The sequence below is a fragment of the Lynx rufus genome, unplaced genomic scaffold (assembly GCF_022079265.1).
Source record: "Lynx rufus isolate CCGP_SWC_20201006 ecotype Redwood Valley unplaced genomic scaffold, mLynRuf1.p SCAF_5, whole genome shotgun sequence".
Lineage (NCBI taxonomy): Eukaryota > Metazoa > Chordata > Mammalia > Carnivora > Felidae > Lynx > Lynx rufus.
This window is the reverse complement of record NW_025814867.1, coordinates 159,219,513-159,242,484: the sequence shown is the minus strand read 5'-3', so window position 1 is coordinate 159,242,484 and position 22,972 is coordinate 159,219,513. Positions and strand designations below refer to the sequence as shown.

At 39.3% G+C, this 22,972-nt stretch overlaps 1 protein-coding gene across 1 annotated transcript in view; it reads left to right on the top strand.

Moving 5' to 3' along the window:
* The first annotated feature begins 3,684 nt into the window (after positions 1-3,684).
* The window catches only part of LOC124527332 (aryl hydrocarbon receptor-like), a 53,260-nt gene continuing 33,972 nt past the window's right edge, over positions 3,685-22,972 (top strand). Inside the window, exons 1-2 of the mRNA XM_047100500.1 lie at positions 3,685-3,895; positions 7,234-7,355. Of these exons, the coding sequence (XP_046956456.1) occupies positions 3,685-3,895; positions 7,234-7,355 (333 nt within the window). The remainder of the gene's footprint in view (positions 3,896-7,233; positions 7,356-22,972) is intronic.

The following is a 22,972-nucleotide window of genomic DNA, read 5'->3' as shown; positions in this document are numbered from 1 at the left end:
GTCAATTTTAAAAAATAAACTTAAAAAAAACTGGCACAATGTTCTACACCATGGCATCTATGTTTTGTAATTGATCCTTAGGCAACCTAGGAGGTAGAGACTTCTATTATCATCCCCCTCTTAGGGCTGAGGCATAGAGCCTGGGTGGTGAAGGGGCTTCCCAGTTTACCTGCTGCCTCACTTGGACCTGGCCTCTTTCTGTGGCTTGTTGAAAGAGGCTGGGATCCTGCTGGAGAAGACGAGGGAAAACCTCATGAGACAGGGTCACCTGGTGAGCAGGTTCCAAGGAACCTTAGGGGGTAGTGAGCTGAGCTGTTGAGCCCCCTCCTCATTCATTTGGCTGGCTGGTCCCCCCAGTTCAGGCTATTATGAATAAGGTGCTATAAATAGTCTTTTGTGGACATATACTTTCATTTCATCCCAGTAAGTACCTAGGATTGGAATTTCTATGCCATGTTTAACATTTTAAAAAACTGAAATCATTTTCCAATGAATGAGAGTTCCAGTTACTCCAGATCCCCTCCAACACTTGATGTTGTCAATCTGTTTAATTTTAGCCATTTTAATATATATGTACAAGTAATTTATTTTAATTTGCAGTTTTCTCATGAAGTATAATGTTGCCTATGATCCCATATGCTTTTTGGCTATTAGTATATTTTCTTTAGTGAAGTATCTATTCAAATTATTTACCCATTTCTAATGGATTAGTGAAAGTCCTTTATATATTCTGGATACAATAACTTTTTTTCAACTACATATACTACATACACTTTTTTTCCATACTTAGTTTCTTAATTTTGTTGAAGTCCAGCTTACCAATCTTTTTCTGTTATGGTTTGTGCTTTTTGTGATCCATCTAAGAAATCTTTGCACATCACAAGATCTTGAAGATTCTCTCCTGTTCATGTCTGTAGGATCTATAACTATTTCCCTTCCTTCCTTACTATTGGTAATTAGCATTTTCTTTTGGGGGGGAATTGATTTGATAGATGATTATCAATTTCATTGATATTTTCAGTTTTCACTTTCATTTATTTCCTCCATTTTCTGTTTCATTGTTCTGCTTCTACTTGATTATTTTCTTCCTTGTACATACTTTGGGCTTAGTTTACTCTTGTGTTTCTAGCTTTTAAGAAGGAAACTCAGGTCATTTACTATAAAACTTTCTCCTTTTCATATGTAAGTAAGGCGATAGTCTTCCCTCTACACATTGCATTAACTGCACCCCACAAATTTTGGTATCTTGTCCTTCATTACCAATTAGATTTTTTCTTATTTCCTTTGTGATTTCTCCTTTGGCCCATGAGTTGTTTTATTTTTCTAAGTTCATTTATCTGCTTTGAGAGAGAGAAAGAGAGAGTACAAGCAGGGGAGGGGCAGAGAAAAGGACACAGAATCCCAAGCAGGCTCTGTGCCATCAGCATAGAGACTGATGCAGGGCTGGAAACTCACAAACTATGAGATCATGACTTGAACCAAGATCAAGAGTTGAATGCTAATTGACTGAGCCACCCAGGCACCCTGGGCACATGAGTTATTTTAAAATGTGTTAATTTGCAAATATTTGAGGATTTTTCAGATATCTTTGTTACTGTTTCTTAAATATCATTGTGTCTGAGAATGTACTCCGTATGATTTCAATCTATTTAAACATACTGAGACTTGTTTTATGGCCCAGAATATAGTCTCCCTTGATGAATTTCTGCTTGTGCATAAAAAGAATCTATATTCTGCAGCTGTTTGTTGTAGTGTTTTACAAATATCAATCATACTAAGTTAGAGGAGAGGGTTCATGTCTTGTATATCCTTAATAATTTTCTAACTATCTGTCCTATCATTTAGTGAGAGAACACTGCAGCAGTCCCCAATTCTACTTATGAATTTGTCTGTTCCTCCTACCAGCTGTCTCAGTTCTTGATCCACATATTTTGAAACTCTGTGAATATATATATATATATATATATATATATATATTATGACTTTTTTAAATTATGAAAACATCTCTCTTTATCTTTGGTAAGTCTTCTCTGTCTGATAATATAACCACTCAGGCACTCCAGCTTCCTTATGTCTAATGTGCACATGGTATGTCTTTTTCAATCCTTTTACTTTAACCTATCTGTGTCTTTACATTCAAAATGTGTTTCCTCTAGACACCGTATATCGGGTTTTGTTTTTTCAGCCAGTCTGATATTCTCTGCTTGTTTACATTTTTGTAATTTCAATGTGGTTGAGTTTAAGTGTGCCATTTTATTTCTATTTGTTCCATCTATTCTTTGTTATTTTTCCTTCCTTTCTTTGGATTTAATTCTTTTTTAGTATCTCATATATCTCCTTTTGTGACTTATTAGTTGTACCTCTTTGCTTTATATTTTCAGTGTTTGCCCTAAGGCTTACAATGTAAATCTTAACTGATACTATCTACTTTCAAATAATATTATACTGCTGCATGGATAATGTAATCACCTCAGAATAATATAATTCCACGTCCCTTCCATCCTTTGTGCTATTGTTTTCATACATTCTACATATGCCATAAACACCACAGTGCAACACTATTATTTTTCTTTAAGTAGTCAATCATGTTTTAAGTAAATTAAAATCATTAAATTTTCATCATCTACAGCATTGTTTATTCTTTCATGGAGATCCATATTTCTGTCTAATATCATTTTTCTTCAGCTTGAAGAACCTTTTAAAATATTTATTGTAGCTCAGGGGCGCCTAGGTGGCTCTGTCGGTTAAGCGTCTCACTTCGCTTCAGGTCATGATCTCACAGTTCATGAGTTCGAGCCCCATGTCGGGTTCTGTGCTGCCAACTCTCTGCCCCTCTCTCTCTGCCCCTCCCCCACTCACACTCTGTCTGTCTCTCTCTCTCCTTCAAAAATAAATAAACATTAAACAAATTTTAATATTTATTGTAGCTCAAATCTTCTGTAAACATTCTTTGAGTTTTTGTTTGTCTGAAAATGTCTTTACTTTGCCTTCATTTTTAAAGGATCTTTTCCTCAGTCATGGAATTCTGGGTTAACAATTCCTTCTTTCAGCACATTAAAGATGTCATCCCATTGCGTCTTGGCTGGCATTTTTTTCTGATGAGAAGTGAGCATTCATTGTATCTTAATTCATCTGTATGAAATGGGTCTTTTTTCTCCAGCTCTCTCCATCACTGGTTTTCAGCAACGTAATTACAATGTACCTTGGTCTGTGTGCGCATACAGAAAAGGAGAGAGAGCATACACATAGATGTGTGTTAATGTAGGTTTGTGAGTGTGTGTGTGTGTGTGTGTGTGTGTGTGTGTAGGCTCAATTCTTAATAATTTCCTAAATGGAGTTTCAGCCATTTCAGTGTTAATTGTGGTATAGATTTAAAAAATTGCATATGGATGCAAATATGTCAGGCTACCAGAAAGTGGGGAGGAATGGCCAGTCCCCGGCTCCTGGTGCTTTGAGGGCCACCAGGTCTAACATGTGCACAGTATGAAGTGGCCTCATCCATCCCCTGGGCCCACTGGCCAGGAGGGCAGAGCCTCCGTGGCGTTTTATGCGTGGGCAGAACCTGAAACTGTAGAACAAAGGTTTCTGCCTCCAAACACCAGGAATGTGGGCCAGATAGTGTCTGGCACACCGTTGGGGCCCCGTGGGTGATACAAGCGACAGTGCAGAGAAAGGCAGAGAATAATGGCTTCTCTCTCCCCCCCAAGTCCTAAACCACAGCCTCCAGAAGGAGCCAAGTCCAACCCTTCTAAACGGCACCGGGACCGCCTGAATCAAGAGCTGACCAAACTGACCAACTTGCTGCCCTTCCCTGAGGATGTGCGGGCCCGGCTTGACAAGCTTTCCATCCTCAGGCTGATTGTGGGCTACCTAAAGGTGAAGCGCTACTTCACAGGTAAGTGGCAGCCGTGGTTCCAAAATAAGCTATGAGAGGAGCCTGTGCACACAAGCACTTGGAGTTAACCTTCTGTCCGGGCAAAGGCTGCACCATGGTGTTTGGTCTCAGGCAGAGGAAGAAGGCAGCATGCTCAGCACAGGTGCAGTAGGTGAGCCAGAATGCAAGCGCGTAAGTGGATGCCCAACCTGATGTGTAAATTCTGGGCTCCACACCATCTCTCAGGCTGTCCATGGAAGGAGATGGACACAGGTCCCAGACTGGCTGTGTTTTGCACCAGGCTCAGAGACTGGCATATGCAGAAGTCCCTAGCTGATGGCCTGAATTCTTTCCTTCCGTTGATTTGTCATTTCTTGTGATAAGCCAAGTGCTCCTCCACCTTGCAGAACTTTGGTTTAGAACAACCATTTTTATGAAACTACGATATGAATTGAGATATTTCTTATTATCTTCTGGAGCACTTATTCTCCTAAAGTTCTTTACCATGTAATGGGCACAGTCTACTCTTCCATGTCCTGCCTGCTAATTCACTGTGTCATTGCTGAAAGGTAGTTTTAACCCATTCCTGCAAGTGGAACTTTTACTCAGTAAATCCAGAGATGCAACTGAGCACAGGTGAGCTTGTGGCCGCCAGTTTCTCCTGGAGGAGGAAAGTGTGTCCCTTCTTAACTGGTAACATGCAGTCCAGGAAGACAGACAGGAAGACTCTGGGCCTGGATAACATGTGACAAATTGTTACAGCAGCTCAAAATAGAAATTAAAAAATTAATTGGATCCAGTCAACATTGAAAATACATTGAGAATTATGAAACTGCCCAAAATGCAGTGAAAACTTTAGAGGAGCAGCTGCTATTTAATCGCATATAACAGTAATGTGGAATAGCCATGTAATGGTCAAACACATTTGAGGTGCTGGCCAGGGGCCTGGGGTCAGAGGGCCAGGATGACTGCTGAACAGATACAGGGTTTTCTTTTGGGGTGTTGACAGTATTTTGGATCTCGATGGAGGTGGAGGTTGCACAACATTGTGAATGTGCTCAATGCCACAGGGCTGCTCAGTTTAAAATGGTTAATTTTACACTTTATGAATCCCACAGGGGCTGAAATCCTTTGAGGGAAGGGAAGCATAGGCCCTTCAAAGTCCTCTCATTACCCAGAGCCTTGCCTTGAATAGCCTTGCCTCTGTTTCCAGGCTGCCTGCCTAGAGCTGTGCCTGGGCCTTCTCTCCTCCAGATGTCTCTGGTTTGTGCCATGAGCACAGGGACTGTGCTGCAGGCCACTGACAGTGGTGGAGACCTTAGACCCTCTGACCTGGGTCTGGTTTCCCCCAAGGATGGCCCAAAGGAAAGAGGCACATATGTGCCCCTGGGATGCTCTGGAGAGCTGCTGTCTTTACTAGTTGTGTGTTGTGAACTGCTTTCACATGGAAACACCTTGATCCTCAGCCAGTCTAAAACCTGGTCTGTTCAGAGCTGTGGATCTCAGTCCCGTCTCTCCCACCACTTGTGTACACTCCTCCTCTGGGTCTCTCCTCTGAATGGATGAATGATTTCCAAGGCTGTTTCTCATGTAGGCAGGAGTGGGGACAGCCTGGGTGAGAGGCACAGCTACCTCAAGAGCCAGCCTGAGGAAGACAGTCCCCATTCCTTTCGGACCCTCAAACAGGCAGGAAGGCTGGACCCACAGGATCCACACACACAACGGCTTTGTTGAGGACCCACTACTGTCCACAGGATCCTAGCCTCCCCAAGCCATAGAACCCACTGAGCTGCCATATCCAGGTCCCAGCTTCCTCCTGCCGTGGCCTAAGACCGAGGCTAGGGCTTTCCCTATCCCTGCCCACTTCCGCATTCAACAGGACAGGTGCCATGTGTCAAAAGTTTCACAACTAAGCAGTTAACCCACATTCATCTGCTACATGCTCTTCAAATCCAGATGCCCGGTTCTCCCTTTCTTTGTGACTCAGCATTATATAATTTTCATATTGTGTAATTCATAAGAAAGGATTGTCATCTATTGAGCATCCTCTATGAGCCAGGCTTTTTGTCCAGGTATCTCATCTGAGTCTGTGAGGCACTGTCATCATCTGCCAGTACTGATAGAAAAGTGAGGCTCAGAGAACTCAAGGATTTTTAAGGTGGCACAGCAGAGAGAGAGAGCCAGGACTGAACCTGCTCTCACTGCACTAGGCAGAGTCTCTGTTGCCATGAAAATGAGGTAATTTGAAATCACAAACTCAAGCTAGAGAGAACTGGATGGCCCATCACTTGGGTCTTAGACCAGCTGGGGCCCACTGTACAGTAAGAAGATAAAGAGACTTTGCTGGAGACCTGGAGATGGTGGCGGGGGCGGGGGGAAGCACATAGTCAACATGTCCCAAAGAGACAACTGGCTGAACGAGAACCCACTGTTCACACTCCTGTGGGAACTTGGGGGACAGCCTGGCTGGGACTGTTCTGCCGATGGAGGAGCACATTAGCACTCAGCTTGCAGGGAGGTGCAGGATCCTGAGAAGACATGGAATGCCTCTGTAGAGTGGTGCAGAACTGGAGGTGTGAGGGCATTCTAGATCCCTGCCAGCCTGGGCCTGGCCCAAATGCCTCATTCTTCACAGAAGAATGTCTTATTTCTAGGCTATCTCTATGTGGGGCTGCTCTTGGGTTGAATTCGTTCCCCAGCACCAGCCCCATACCTTAATCTTCCCCAGACAACCAGCTACGTCTCTAGCATGCAGGCCACTCCAGTGGTCCCGGGCCAGAGACAGAGGCAGGAGTGCCCTGGTTTCCACAGGGTTCTCTGATGAACCCTGTGATGAGCTTGTTTTTAAAACAACTTGCAGACCTCTCTGTACAAATGACTTTCCTCTGATTTCAAGCAGCCTCGACTTTTCACAGCTGCTCTGTCTTAGATGTTGGCTTGAACAAGCATGAGCAGCTCCAGTAGCCCTTGGGTTTCTTTCCAGGAATCATGACCAGATCACTTAATGGGCACTTCTGAGGCTGTAAGATGCTTTCCTTTTTTTCCCCCTCTTTATTTCAGAGCTATCATGTATTTTTTTTTATTTCTTCCAAATTTTTATTTAGATTCTAGTTTGTTAACATATAGTGTAATGTTGGTTTCCAGAGTATAATTTAGTGATGTATCACTGACCTATAACACCCAGTGCTCATCAGAAGAAATGCCCTCCTTAATACCCATCACCCATTTAGCCCATCCCCCCACCCACCTCCCTCCGTCAACCCTCAGTTTGTTTCCTATTAAGATGGTTTCCTCAAACACAAGCTATACCAACAAGATTATTACATATTTGTTTTCAATGCCACCTTTGTCTTCCTCAGCCATCCTAAAGGACAGCATTGCAGACTGCTCAGGTGACCCACCCATGAATCCAGGAAGAAGTGAGCATACCTCTCCACAGGTCAATGCAGAACTGTTTTCTGAAGGGGACTTGCTTCTTCAGGTACTGTATGATATTTTCCAACTCTATTCCCTGTCAGTGGTTATAATTATAACAGAATCAGGCCTCAGAGTTTTCCAGAAAAATTTTGTTTCAACTCTTATTGAATTTATCTTTAATTGCCATGAACAGTTTCTGGTTGAATAGAGTATTCTATATCTCTTTTTCCCATTTTTTGGATAATTCTATAACTCTTGTGCCATGTGGGTGGGAGTCACACATGAGAAGAGTCAGAAACCCTGGATGTCAGTCCTTAATGGCCACCTGCTAATCAAGTAGCAGCCAACTCTCCCCACAAGGATGATGCTGCATTTCCCTGCCTGCCTCAGGGGTTGTAAGACTCAGAAAGCTGTCTTTCCAAAGGCTGTGTGCTTCAGATCCAGGAAATCTTTACTTTCAGGACACTAGGGGGTGTGTAGGTGCAGTCGGGGTTTGGTACTGTCTTCAGATGAGTCATGTGAATCAAAGAGTCTGTTCCCTGGAGTTTGGCGGCACAAGCATTGGTTTGCAGTTCCTGATAAGGGCCTTTTCCATGAGATTAAAGAGCCTTTCTGGAAGTGTCGTTTCCAAAAGACAAAATTTCCAGGTTGCACGATGTGATGCTTAAGGTCTTTCACTCCTGGGAACACACTGTGAAAACATAGTCCTTATTCCCAGATCAGATGCCAAAAGTATCAAACCTGAATTTGAGAAAACTGAAAAAATTTTTGGAGACTTTATATCTCTTTAAGGCCAAAAAGTTTAACAGGTGAATACTGTCTTCCTGTGAAGAAGTTTAAGAAGCAAATCGTCTACACATTGTGGCAAAGTAAAGCCTGAAGAAAACTATAGCATGCAGGTCAGCTTTTAAGTTTTGTGAAAAGTAAGAAGGACACTCTGTGAAGCCCTGGGGCATTACCGTCCAGGTATTTCCATTCTTTCTAAGTGAAAGCAAACAGATGTTAGCTATCCTTAATCAACTGGAATACTAAGAAATGCACTGCATAGATCAATTGCAGTGAAAAAAATTTGCTATCATCAGGAATGGATATTGGTAACACACGGGGGTTAGGAACAACAGGGTAATGAAGGATAACAGTGTTATTTATTGCTCAGAGGTCCTGGACAAACCTCCATCCCTGGCCATTGGGTTTTATCACAGGTGAATTAGGAGTGTTACAGGGACTAGTGCAGCATATAATGAGGCTCTGAGCCTTGTAATCTTCTATTATGGTCATAATGCCTTATAGGACTTCTTTCTTTATAGGCCATTGATTAATTCTGGGGAGAGGTTTTGAGGGATCTCTTTGAATCTTGATGGGAGGTGCACTGTAGATTCTGCCAGTAGCAGATGAAGATTTTGTCCATAAGAACGATGGTAGCTGATTCAATAGGAACAAATGATCAGTGTCTCCAGACTCAGCTAAACCACAAGAGATGGAGCAAATAGATTTCAAAGGGTCATTTAATTCACCTCATTGGCTATTTGATTAATACTGTCAAATTCTAGAATTATACCCCCCTCTGCCGCCTTTGCCTCAGTTACTTTAGAAACAGTATTTTTCAAAGATGCAAACTTAGAATCCTGAAAATTGGTACCCTCAAGGCACCAATTAAAGTAGTTATCCCATTCAGTTTGTTTACTTTGTTTTGTTTTGTTTTGTTTTGTTTGCAGACAAAGGTTTCTAATGTAATTATAAGAAAAAAATTGGGAAGATCAAATGTTCTTCCATATTGGCCATTGAAGTTCTACATTACTTTCAGTTAAGTTGGTATATTTAGTTAGAAATGCACATGAGGGGGGGCCATGATTTTAAAACATAAAATCGACAGAGGACCCAGAATGGAGGGGGCACCCTCAAAGCATTTTGATAATTGTGATCTGTTTTATTAGAGTCTTTTTCCTAAAACCAAAGAAAATTCCTAAACAGCACAGTTCCAGTAGAAACAGCCTGGTTTCAAAGGTATCGGACCAAAGTCAGCATATTTCCAACAGGCACAGTTTCAACAGGAAAAGTTTAGTTCTAAAAAAGAGTGGGACCAAAGTCCAAATGAGTACTCTCAGAGGGCAAGGCCTTAACACAGATCCTTAATAAAGCATGGAGAAATCAAAACAGAGAGAGCGCAGAACTCAAAACCCAGAAGAAAACTTAGCCTCAAACTCCAAGGTTCACCAAGAAAGCAGTGAGCTCAAGTAGCTCTGTGGATACCAGTGGCTTTTGCTCATCACCCCAGGAATTGTTGAGGGGGGGAGGGGAGGGTCTTTTCTGGATCCCACTTCTGACACCAAGTAACATTTACCTTGAAAGTAAACTGTCAGCTGTTTTACCAGAAAACATAGGTTTACTTGGGAGCCATAGGGAATTGCAATTTGGGACAAACAAATCTATTGAAAAACCACAGGCAAGTCCATAGAACAAAAGAGAAGACTCTTTTACAGAGGAGGAGAAATTGGAAGGGGATGTTGTAAACAGAAAGTCCATTAGAATAAACTGGGAGCTGGAAGTATAGTGACTTCTCATTGGCTGGGGTGTTGACAGTCTTAGGCTGAGATTTGAACATCTCTTACTGGCTAGGCTGGTTCGGGGGGGTGGGGGGAGGAGGAAATCCTTCTTCCTCCTGCTGGTAGCAAAATAGCTAAAGTAGTATCAACTTGCAAGATATATCTCTTCCTGTTGTGCTCTGCAATTGATGATGAGTTGTAAGACATGAGAGCTCCCCCTCTGATCCCCCAGCTCCATGATTTAAAAACAGGTTTCCTTTTATTTTCACAGAAATATTTGACTTCATTTTGTGGGAGCACGTTCAGATGTTTGGCATTCAAGATCAAATCAAATTTAAATCATTTCATTTTTCTAAAAACGCACAATTAAGAGGGTGAAATAGTAGACCAGCTAAAATTTAACAGAGAAAATCAGGGAAAGACACAATTTGGAAGAGCCACAGGGTCAGAAAAGTCTCAAAACCTACCAAAACCTTGCCCTTGCAATGTCCAACTGCAACTGGACCATCGTCTAGAACAATAGAGCAACCCATTAACAATTAGTGAAGGCTAACAGCTTGAAGTTTAGTGGTGAGATCAGGGAAGGAGATAATAAACCGCAAAGGTAAACACTGTTGTCACTATCTGCTGATCAGGAAGACTATGTACATACCCAAGGTTATGCCTTATGGGGAATGAGATTAGAGGCTGCAGGCGGTGAGGGAATTAGACTTCACTGAACTAATCCATCCAGATCATTAAATAAACAAGCAAACAAGAGAGGTGGAGATCATTATCCAGTTAGTATATTACCTAAAGATGTAGTTCTCAACAATAAATCATGAGACATGTAAAGAAACAGTAAAGTGTGACTCATGTAGAGAACTAAAAGAGGGAATAGAAACTGCCCTTGAGTGACCCAGATGTTGAATATACCAGATAAAACTTCTAAGTGGTTTTTATAAATATGTTCAAAGAATGAAAGGAAATAATTTTTAAAATTAAAGGAAGATGACAAAGTCTCATCAAATACAAAATATCCATGAAGAGAGATATAAAAGGAACTACACGGAAATTCTAGAGTTGAAAAATATAATAAATGAAATGAAAAATTCACTAGAGGGACTCAATAGCATACTTGAGCTGGTAGAAGAATCATGGCAGGGTTTGAAGATAGATAGAGATTATGCAGTCTGCAGCACACACATGCACACGCACACACACACACACACACACACACACACGATATGAACAGAGACTCTAAGAAATATGGGATACCATTAAATGCACACCAATATACATATACTGGGGGTACCAGACAGAAAGAAGAGAGGAAAAGGAGCAGATTGAATATTCAACAAAATGATGACCTAATACTTCACAAATTTGATAAAAACATTACTGTACACATCAAAGAAGCTCAAAAATATCTGAGTAGAATAAATTCCATTTTATACACACCTGGACACATCATAGTCAAAATACTGAAATGAAGACAAGAGAAAATCAAACACCAAGAGAAAAATGATTCATCATGTACAAGAGAACCCCCCACAAGATTAACAACTGACTTGTGATCAGAAACCATGAAGGCCAGAAGACAGTGCAGTGACATAAAGTGCTGAAAGAGAAAAAGAAAAAAACCCCACACATTTCCACCAAGAATCCTATATCAGCAAAACTATATTTCAAAATGAAGGTGAACTAAATATTCCCAGATAAACCAAAACTCAGGGAATTTGCTATTAGCAGACTCACCTTTTGATAAATACTGAAGGATCTTTTTCAGCCTGAAGGTAAGTGATATCCAACAGCAATTGATCCACGTGAGAAACAACAGCACTGATAAGGCAATTATCAGCAATTACAAAAGGCAAAATAATGTTTCTTCTTTCTACTATATAGTTATTTTAAAAAGCAGTTTCCTGGGGAAACAAACAAGTATATAAATTGTGTTGAGCCTATAACACACAGAAATGCAATATAGTTTACAATAACAACAATACAGAAGGCAAGTGAGAGAAAATGGGAGAAAACTTGTGCTGAAGTAAGGAAATGACATCAGATGTGAACTCAAATACACAAAAATTGAAAAGAACCAGAAATGGTAACAAGAAGTTTAATAAAGTAATTCTCCTTAAACATATATGTGCTCTCCTTTCTTCTTTCAGCTGATTAAAAATGCATTAAATTAGGGCGCCTGAGTGGCTCCATTGGTTAAGTGTCCGACTTCAGCTCAGGTCATGATCTCCGTGTTCATGGGTTTGAGCCCCATGTCGAGCACAGTGCTGACAGCTCAGAGCCTGGAGCCAGCTTGGATTCTGTGTCTCCCTCTCTGCCCTTCCCCAGCTCTGTCTCTGTCTCTGTCTCTGTCTGTCTCTCTCTCTCTCTCTGCCTCTCTCTCTCTCTCTTTCCCTGTCTCTCAAAAATAAATAAACATTAAAAAATAAAATGCATTAAATGTTAAAGTAATAAAATAACATTGTATTACAGATTTGTATCATATAAAGTTATAATATACATTAAAATATAGCAAAAAGGGAGGAAGGTAATAGAGATATATAGGAGTAAATTTCTATATCTCATTGGAATTAAGTTAGCATAAAATGAAGTATATTCTGATAATTTGTTATGTATATGCAAGCCACAGAGCAACCATTTTTTAACAAACTCAAAAAATACAAAAATATTACATTAAATAAATGAAATGCTATACTAGAATAAAAACTTATAGTAAAAGAGGAACAAAAGAAATATGAGAGACAGAAAAAAAAGCAAAACAGCAAATGTAAATCCCATAATATCAATAATAATCTTAAATGTAAATGATTAAACAATCCAATAAAAAGTCAATGACTATCTGGCTGTATTTCTTATAATCCCTCCCATATGTCTTCAAGAGATACACTTTAGATTCAGAGATGTAAATAGATACAAAGCAAAGGTGGAAAAGAATATACTATACAAACAACAACCATAAGAGACCTGGTGTGACTACATTAATATGAGACAAAATAGACTTTAACACAAGAAAAATTATTGGAAATAAATATTTTATTTATTTATTTATTTACTTACTTACTTACTTACTTACTTACTTTTATTTTTTTTTTTTTAATTTTTTTTTTTTAACGTTTATTTATTTTTGGGACAGAGAGAGACAGCGCATGAACGGGGGAGGGGCAGAGAGAGAGGGAGACACAGAATCAGAAACAGGCTCCAGGCTCTGAGCCATCAGCCCAGAGCCTGACGCGGGGCTCGAACTCCCGGACCGCGAGATCGTGACCTGGCTGAAGTCGGACGCTTAACCGACTGCGCCACCCAGGCGCCCCACTTACTTTTATTTTTTAGAGAGTGCAGAAGAGAGGGTCAGAGAGAGAGAATCTTTTTTTAAGGTTTTTCTTAATGTTTATTTATTTTTGAAAGATAGAGACAGAGCATGAGCAGGGAAGTGGCAGAGAGAGAGGGAGACACAGAATCTGAAGCAGGCTCCAGGCTCTGTCAGCGCAGAGCCTGATGTGGGGCACAAACCCACAAGCTGTGAGACCATGACCTGAGCCGAACCAGGCGCCCTGAGAGAGAGAATCTTAATCAGGCTACATGCTTAGCATAGAGTCTAATGTGTGTCTCAATCCCACAACCCTGGGATTATGACCTGAGCCGAAGTCAAGAGTCAATTGGATGCTCAACCAACTGAGCCACCCAGCTGCTCTGGTAAATAGATATTTTATAATAATTAAAGGGCCAATCTATTCCAAAGATATAACAACTATTAATATATATGCACCTAACAATTGAGCCCCAAAATACATAAAGTAAAAACTGGTATAATCAAAGGGGTAAATAATTCAAAAATAGTAGTTACTGACTTTAATACCCAACTTGCAATAATAAACACAAACAACTAGATAGAAGACTAACAAGGATGTTAAACACTTAAGCCATACTATAAACCAACTAGATGTAACAAACAGTATAGAACACTCAACCAAACAACAGGACAATACACATTCTACTCAAACATGGAATATTTTCCAGATTAGACCATATTCCACCATTAAACATGCCTCAGTAAATTTAAAAGAGTTAAAATCATACAAAATATGTTCTCTAATTTGGAACAAAAATAGATAACATAGATCAATGGAACAGAATTCAGACCCCAGGAAAAAACCCACAATTATATGGTCAATTAATCTATGAAAAAGGAGGCAAGAATATACAATGGGGGAAAGACAATCTTTTCAATAAACAGTTCTGGGAAAATTGGACAGCTACCTGTAGAAGAATGAAATTGGACCACTTCTAACACCATACACAATAATAAACTGAAAACTAACTAAAGGCCTAAATGTGAGACCATAAACCATAAAAATCCTTGAAGAGAATACAGGCAGTAATTTCTCAGACATTGGCCATTATAGTATTTTTCTTGTCTTTTTTTTTTTTAATTTTAGAGTGAACAAGGGACAGGGGCAGAGGGGGAGAGAGAGAATCTTAAGTAGGCTCCAGGCTCAGCACAGAGCCCAAAATGGGGCCTAATACCACAAACCTAGGATCATGACTAGAGCAAAAATCAAGAGTCAGACACGCAACTGACTGAGCCACCCAAGTAACCCCATGGTAAAATTTTTCAAGAAATGTCTCCTAAGGCAAAGGAAGCAAAAACAAAAATAAATTATTTGGACTACACAAAATAAAAGGCTTTGGCACATTAAAGGAAGCCATCAACAAAAAGACAACTTACTGAATAGGAAAAGATATTTGTAAATGATGTCTCTGATATCTAAAGAACATACACAACACCAAAAAGCAAACAATCCAATTTAAAAAATGGGCAGAGGATCTGAATAGACCTTTTTCCAAAGAAGACATACAAATGGCCAACAGACAGAAGAAAAGATGCTAAATATCACTAACCATCAGGGGAATGCAAACCAAAACTACAATGAGATATCACCTGCCAGAATGGATAAAATTTTTAAAAAACCAGAATGGATAAAATTTTTTAAAAAAGAAAGAAAGAAACAACAAGTGTTGACAAAGATGTGGAGAAAAAAAGTACCCCTCCTGCACTGTTGGTGGGAAGGTATATTGGTCTAGCCACTGCAGAAAACAATATGAAGTTTCCTCAAAAAATTAAAAATAGAAATACCATATCATCCAATAATTCCACCATAGGATATTTTCCCAAAGAAAACAAAAACGCTAACTCGAAAAGATATATTCATCCCTATGTTTATTGCAGCAGTATTTACAACAGCCAAGATATGGAAGCAACCTAAGGGTCTACCAATAGACAAATGGATAAGGAAATTGTGGTGTATAGATACAATGGAATATTACACAGCCATAAAAAAGGATGAGATTGTGCCATCTGAATCAACATGGATGGACCTAGAATGTGTAATGTTACGTGAAACAAGTCAGACTAAGAAAGACAAATACCATATGATTCCACTTAAAAGTGTAATCTTAAAAAGCACAGGGGTGTCTGGGTGGCTCAGTCGGTTAACTGTCCGACTCTCGATTTCGGCTTAGGCCATGATCTCATGGTTCATAGGATTGAGCTCCACATTGCACTCTGCACTGACAGCACAGAGCCTGCTTGGGATTCTTTCTCTCCCTCTCTCTCTCTGCCCCTCCCTTGCTCTCTCGCTCTCTCTTTCTCTCAAAATAAATAAACATTTAAGAAAAGAAAAAGGAAACAGAAACAAATGAATAAACAAACAAAAAGCAGAATCAGACCTATACATACATACAACAAATTGAGGGTTGCCAGGGTGGAGGGGGTTGGGCAGTTGGGCAAAATGGGTAAAGGGGAGAGAGAAATATAGGTTTTCAGCTATGGAATGAATAATTGACAGGAATGAAAGACACATCATAAGGAAAAAATACATATATAATAAAATAAAATTTTATATAATCGATGCATCTTTTTAATTTCTAGCAGTTGAAAGCACTAGGGGAAAAAGTTCTCCTACTACATTGGACTTAAATTAGAAATCAATAACAAAAGGACTATTTAAAAATATTTACAAAATACACACTTTCCTAAACAACCAATGAGTCAAAGAAGAAATCACAAGAGAAATTAGAAAATACTTTCAGATGAATGAAAACAAAAGTAATACAACAAAACTTAATCAAATGCTCCTAAGGCAGTTCTTTGAGGAACATTTATAGCTATAAATGCCTATATTAAAAAAATAAAGATCTCAAATGAATAATCTCACTTTCCACCTTCAGAAATTGTAAAAAAAAGAGCAAACTACAACGAAAGCATGCAGTGGAAGGAAGTAATAAAGACTGGAATGGAAATAAATAGAGGATAGAAAAACAATACAGAAATCCCATGGAACAGTTATTTGAAAAGATAAACAAAATTGACAAACCTTTACTTAGATCAAGGGGGGGAAAGGACAAAATTCAAATTACTGACATTGGGAATACAAAAGGAGACCTCATTACAGATTGTATAGAAATACAAAGGATTATAAGGGAATACTAGAGCAACTGTATTCCAACAAACTAGAAAACTTATATGAAATGGACAAGTTCTTAGCGAGTCACAAACTAAACAAAACAGAAAATCTGAATAAAACTATAACATGTAAAGAGATCATATTAGTAAATCTAAAATATCCCATACAGAGCATCTCAGGTTCAGGTGGCATCATGGTGATTTTTACTAAAGATTTAAAGAAGAATTAACACTATTCTTTCACAACCTCTTCTAAAAAAAAAAGGCAAAAATAGAAGGAGCATTTCTTTACAAGAAAGAAGACTTTACAAGAAAAGAAAACCACAGGGCAATATGTTTTGGGAATATGCATGCAAAAATCCTCAACATAATACTAGTAAAGTGAATCTAACCAACATACAAAAAAAGATTATACTCCCGAATCAAGTGAGATTTGCCCAAGAACTGCAAAGTTGGTTTAACATGTGCAAATCTAGTAATAAAATACACCATATTAATAGAATACAGGACAAAAACCACATGATAACCTCAGCTGATGGAGAAAAGGCATTACGAAAAATCTGATACTCTTTCATGTAACAAAAATCTGATACTCTTTCATTAAAACAGTGCTTTCTCTACCTGATCTAGGACAACTACAAAAAAGCCAAAGTAAACATCACACTTAAAGTTGCAGACTAAAAGGTACCTGGGTGGCTCAATCGGTTTAACAACCAACTTTGGCTCCAGTCATGAACTCATGATTCATGGGATCAAGCCCCACATCAGGCTAGCTGCTGTCAGTGCAGAGCCTGCTTTGGATCCCCTGTGCTCCTCTCTCTGCCCCTCCCCTGCCCCTACCCCTGCTCGTGCTTTTTCTCTCTCAAAAATAAACAAACATTTAAAAATAAATAAAGTTGCAGATTAAAGATGTTGTCTAAGGTTTTTCTCATACAACATGATGTCATCAATTTGCAGATGACATCATGTTGTATGAGAAAAAACTTAGGGAATCCAATACAAAGCTAATAAAACTAAAAACAAGTTCAGAAAGTTTGCAGGAGAGATCATATAAAATGAATTGGGGGGGGGGGCGCTAAGATGGTGGTGTAGTAGGAGGACCCTAGGCTTGCCTCCTCCCTTGAATGCTAACTATCATTCTGAATACTCTAGAAATCAACCTAGAATTGATAGAACAAACTGCACAACTAGAGGGAGAGAAGAGGCAACTCTGAGGAAGGTAGGAAGTGTGGAGATGTGGTTTGGGGGAGAAACAGATAGTGTTTGCTGCAGAGGGAAAGGATCCCTGGTCACAGAGAAAAGCTAGAGAGAGTGGAGCACACGTGGATAAGCACAAGAACACTTCCCCAAAGCCACTGGTGAGGGGAAATGAGTGGGGATGCATTTTGTGTCTTTGCAACCAGCGGGGCTCAAAAGACTGGAGTTTCAGAGGTCCCCAGGCTTTGCTGGGATAGAGATCTGAGGCCGCTGCCCTACTCCTGAGAGAAGGCAGGCAAGCAACCCTGGGGCAGCCTGCCCAATCTGAGGATCACCTAAGTGGCATAGGAAGAGACTGTTCATTCTTTTTGGAGCGCATCTGTGAGAAGTGCCATTGCCTCTCTGGGGACAAAAGAACCTGTGGTTGCCATTTCCCTCCCCACCTCTCAGCATAGGCTCAGAGACACCTGCTAAGGGCAACTAACCAGGAGGCTGGCTGTTTAGGCTGCTTGCTTCAAACTCCACACCCCTGCACTGTGGCATGACTTCCTTTCTGGGTCAAACCTGCATCAGTCTCAGCGCAGCAAGCTCAGCCCCCAAAGGAGCAGCACAGGTCCCAGCCACACTAGGTCCCTGAAGCTTGGAAGTTTAAAAGTTAGCTGACCTGGCTGGGATAGAGCCTAAGGTATGCTGCACTGCTCCAGGCAGGAAAGTGACCGAGAGAGTGTGTGAATACAGTGATCTGAAAAATGCCTGTGATCGCCTGAGGGGAATTTATTCGCTCATCTGAAAGTGCTTCTCTGACAGCAGTGAGAACAAACTCCCCTCTCCAGAGACAGAGGAATGGGTTGGCACCATTTTCTTCCCCCATACATCAGCATAAACCAACTTCAGTAAACAGCACAGCACCAACACTTGCTGCCTAGCCTGCTTACACCAAGTACCACCTGCCCTTACCTCTGCTGGTACTGCTTTTCTCTGGCAAGTGTGCCTAGCGACCAGTGCAGTAGGCCCCTCCCTTAGAAGACCAGCACAAACCCTCACATACACCATGTCTACCAACCAGAGAGTTACGCGAACTTCAGTTCTAGTGGAAATAGCATCAGGTCTCTTTTAACAAGCAGACTAGAGCACACCTAGTAAAGATTCACGGCACTCTGGTTAAGATACAAACACTGTCCACTGTAGGCAAGGAGACACTGCAGATGACTGACGGGAGGAATACAGCAGCCAAAACACAGCAGCACCCAGAGTGCACCCAGCACACACCAGAGACACTTCCTGAAATACCACGTCCCAGAAACTATATGACCTCTTCTTCATAAAGCCATTACTCTCAGAAGCAGGAAACATAACAGACTTTCCTAACACAAAGAAGAAGACAGAGACCTAGACAAAATGTCAAGATGGAGGAATTCATTCCAAAAGAAAGAAAAAATGGTCACAGCCAGGGATCTAATCAAAACAAATATAAGTAATATGCCTGATCCAGAATTTAAAGCAAAAATCATAACAACACTAGCTGGGCTTGAGAAAAGCATAGAGAACATCATGGAGACCCTTACTGCAGAGATAAAAGAGCTAAAAACCAATCAGGCTGAAGTGAAAGATATAACCAAGAACCAAAACCACTGGATGTAATGACTACAAAGATGAAAGAAGCAAGCAGAGGAATGAATAAGTGATATAGGAGATAGAATTATGGAAAATAATAAAGCTGAACATGAGGTAAAGAAAAATCTTCAAATGAAAGTAGACTTAGGGAACTCAGTGACTCCATCAAACATGATAATATTCATTTCATAGGAGTCCCAGAAGAAGAGAGGGAAAAGGGAGCAGAAGGTTTATTCAAGACAATGACAGCTAAAAACTTCCCTAATCTGGGAAAAGAAACTGACATCCAAATCCAGGAGACACAGAGAACTTCTATCAAAATCAACAAAAGCAGGCCAACACCAAGACGTGATGTAGTTAAATTTGCAAAATATAGAGATCAAAAATCCCAAGAGTAGCAAGACAAAAGAAGTCCATAACTTACAAGGGAAGACCAATAAGGTTCGCAACAGATCTCTCCACAGAAATTTGGCAGGCAAGGAGGGGTGACATGATATATTCAATGTGCAGAAGGGGAAAAATATGCAGCCAAAAATACTCTATCCAGCAAAGCTACCATTCAGAATAGAAGGAGAGATAAAGAGTTTCACAAACAAAAACTAAAGGAGTTTGTGACCACTAAACCAGCCCTGCAAGAAATATCATAGAGGACTCTTGGAGTGGGAAAGAAAGACTAAAATCAGGGGTGCTTTGGTGGCTCAGTCGGTTGAACATCCAACTTTGGTTCAGGTCATGATCTCATGTTTTTTGTGTTCGACCCCACATAGGGCTGTGTGCTGACAGCTTAGAAAGGACCAGAGGGCATCAGAGAAACACCAACTCTACTGGTAACACAATGGCACTCAATCCATACCTTTCAATAATCACTCTGAATGTAAATGGACTACATGCTCCAATAAAAGATATAGGGTATCAGATGGATAAAAAAATCAAGATCCATCTATATACTGCTTACAAGAGACGCATTTTAGACCTAAAGACACTGACAGATTGAAAGTGAGCAGATGGAGAAACATTTATCATACAAATATACATCAAAAGAATCCAGAGTAACAATACTTTTATCAGGCAAACTACATTTTAAACCAAAGACTGTAACAAGAGTGAAGAAGGCGACTATATCATAATACAGGGGAACTAACTATCCAAGAAGATCTAACAATTCTAAATATTTATGCCCCCAACTTGAAGGAACCCAAATATATACAGCAATTAATAACAAATATAAAGAACTAGTTTATAATAACACAATAATAGTAGGAGAGTTTAACACCCCATGTACAGCAATGGACAGATCATCTAAACAGAAAATCAACAAGGATTCAATGGCTTTGAATGACATACTGGACCAGATGGACTTAACAGATATATTCAGAATATTTCAACCTAAAGCAGTAGAATACATATTCTTTTCAAGTGCACATGAGACATTCTCCAGAATAGATCACATACTAAGCTACAAATCAGGCCTCAACAAGTACAAAAAGATTGAGATCATACCATGCATATTTTCTGACCACAACACTATGAAACTTGAGTTCAACCACAAGAAAAAATTTAGAAAGACCACAAATACATGGAGGCTAAAGATCATCCTATTAAAGAATGAATGGGTCAACCAGACATTAAAGAAGACATTTTTTAAAAAATACATGGAAACAAATGAAAATGAAAACAAAATGGTCCAAAACCTTTAGAGTGCAGCAGAGGTAGTCATAAGAAGGAAGTATATAGCAATGCATGCTTATCTCAAGAAGCAAGAAAAATCTCAAATAAACAACCTAACCTTACACCTGAAGGAGCTAGAAAAATAACAACAAATGAAGCCTAAAATCAGAAAAACAGAGGAAATAGTAAAGATTAGATCTGAAATAATTGATATAGAAACAAACAAACAAAAAAGAGTAGAACAGATCAATGAAACCAACAGCTGGTTCTTTGATAAATTAAATAAAATTGATAAACCCTAGCTAGACTGATCAAAAAGAAGAGAGAAAGGATTAAAAATTACAAACGTGGGAGGAAAAATAACAAAATTCCCACCATAAATACAAATAATTATAAGAGAATGTTATGAAAAATGATATGCCAACAAACTGGGCAATCTGGAAGAAATGGATAAATTCCTAGAAACATGTAAGCTACCAAAACTGAAACAAGAAGAAATCGAAAACTTGAACAGACTGATAACCAGCATAGAAATTGAATCAGTAATCAAAAATCTTCCAACTAAAGTCCAGGGCCAGATGGTTTCACTGGGGAATTCTACCACACATTTAAAGAAGAGTTAATACCTATTCTTCTCAAAATGCTAAAAAAAAAAAAAAAAGAAAAAAGAAATGGAAGGAAAACTTCCAAACTCATTCTATGAGGCCAGTATTACCTGATCCCAAAACCAGACAAAGACTACACTAAAAAAGAGAACTATAAGCCAATATTCCTGATGAACATGGATGCAAAAATTCTCAACAAGATACTAGCAAATTGAATCCAGCAGTACATTAAAATAATCATTCACCAAAATCAAGTGGGATTTATTCCTGGGCTGAAGTATGGTTCAATATTCACAAATCAATCAGTGTGATATACCGCATTAATAAAAGAAAGGATAAGAATCATATGATCCTCTCAATAGATGCAGAAAAGGCATTTGATAAAATACAACATCCATTCATGATAAAATCCCTCAACAAAGTAGGAATAAATGGAACATACCTCAACATCATAAAGGCCATGTATGAAAAACCCACAGCTAATATCATCCTCAATAGGAAAAAACTGAGAGATTTTCCTCTATAGTCAGGAACAAGATAGGGATATCCACTCTCACCACTGTTATTTAACATAGTACTGGAGGTCCTAGCCTCAGCAATCAGACAATAAAAATAAACAATAGGCATCCAAATCAGCAAGGAAGAAGTCAAACTTTCACTTCTTGCAGATGTCATGATATTCTATATAGAAAACCCAAAAGATTCCACAAAACATTGCTAGAACTGATACACAAATTCAGTAAAGTCATAGGATACAAAATCAATGTGAAGAAATCCGTTGCAATTCTATACACCAATAATGAAAGAGCAGAAAGAAATTAAGAAAACAATCCCATTTTCAATTCCACCCCCAAGTAATAAGATACCTACAAATAAACCTAACCAAGGTGTAAAGGACCTGTACTCTGAAAACTATAAACACTTATGAAAGAAATTGAAGAAGACACAAAGATATGGAAAGACACTCCATGCTCATGGATTGGAAGAACAATTATCACTAAAATGTCTATACTACCCAAAGCAATCTACGCATTTAATGCAATTCCTATCAAAATACCAACAGCATGTTTCACAAAGCTAGAACAAGCAATCCAAAAACTTGTATGGAACCACAAAAGACCTTGAATAGCCAAAGCAGTCTTGAAAAAGAAAAGCAAAGCTGGAGGTATAATTCTAGACTTCAAGTTATAGTATGAAACAGTATGTTACTGGCACAAAAATAGACACATAGATCAATAAAACAGAACAGAAACCCAGAAATGAGCCCACAACTATACAGTCAATTAATCTTTGACAATTCAGGAAAGAATATCCAATGGAAAAAGAGGTAGGCTCTTCAACAAATGATGTTGGGAAAACAGGATAGCAACATGCAAAAGAACGAAACAGGACCACTTTCTTACGCCATACACAAAAATAAATTCAAAATGGATGAAAGACCTAAATGTGAGACCTGAGACCTGAAACCATAAAAATCCTAGAAGAAAGCACAGGCAGTAACTTCTTTGACATCTTTGGCAATTTTTTTCTAGATATGTATCCTGAAGCAAGGTAAACAAAAGAAAACATAAACTACTGGGAGTTCATCAAT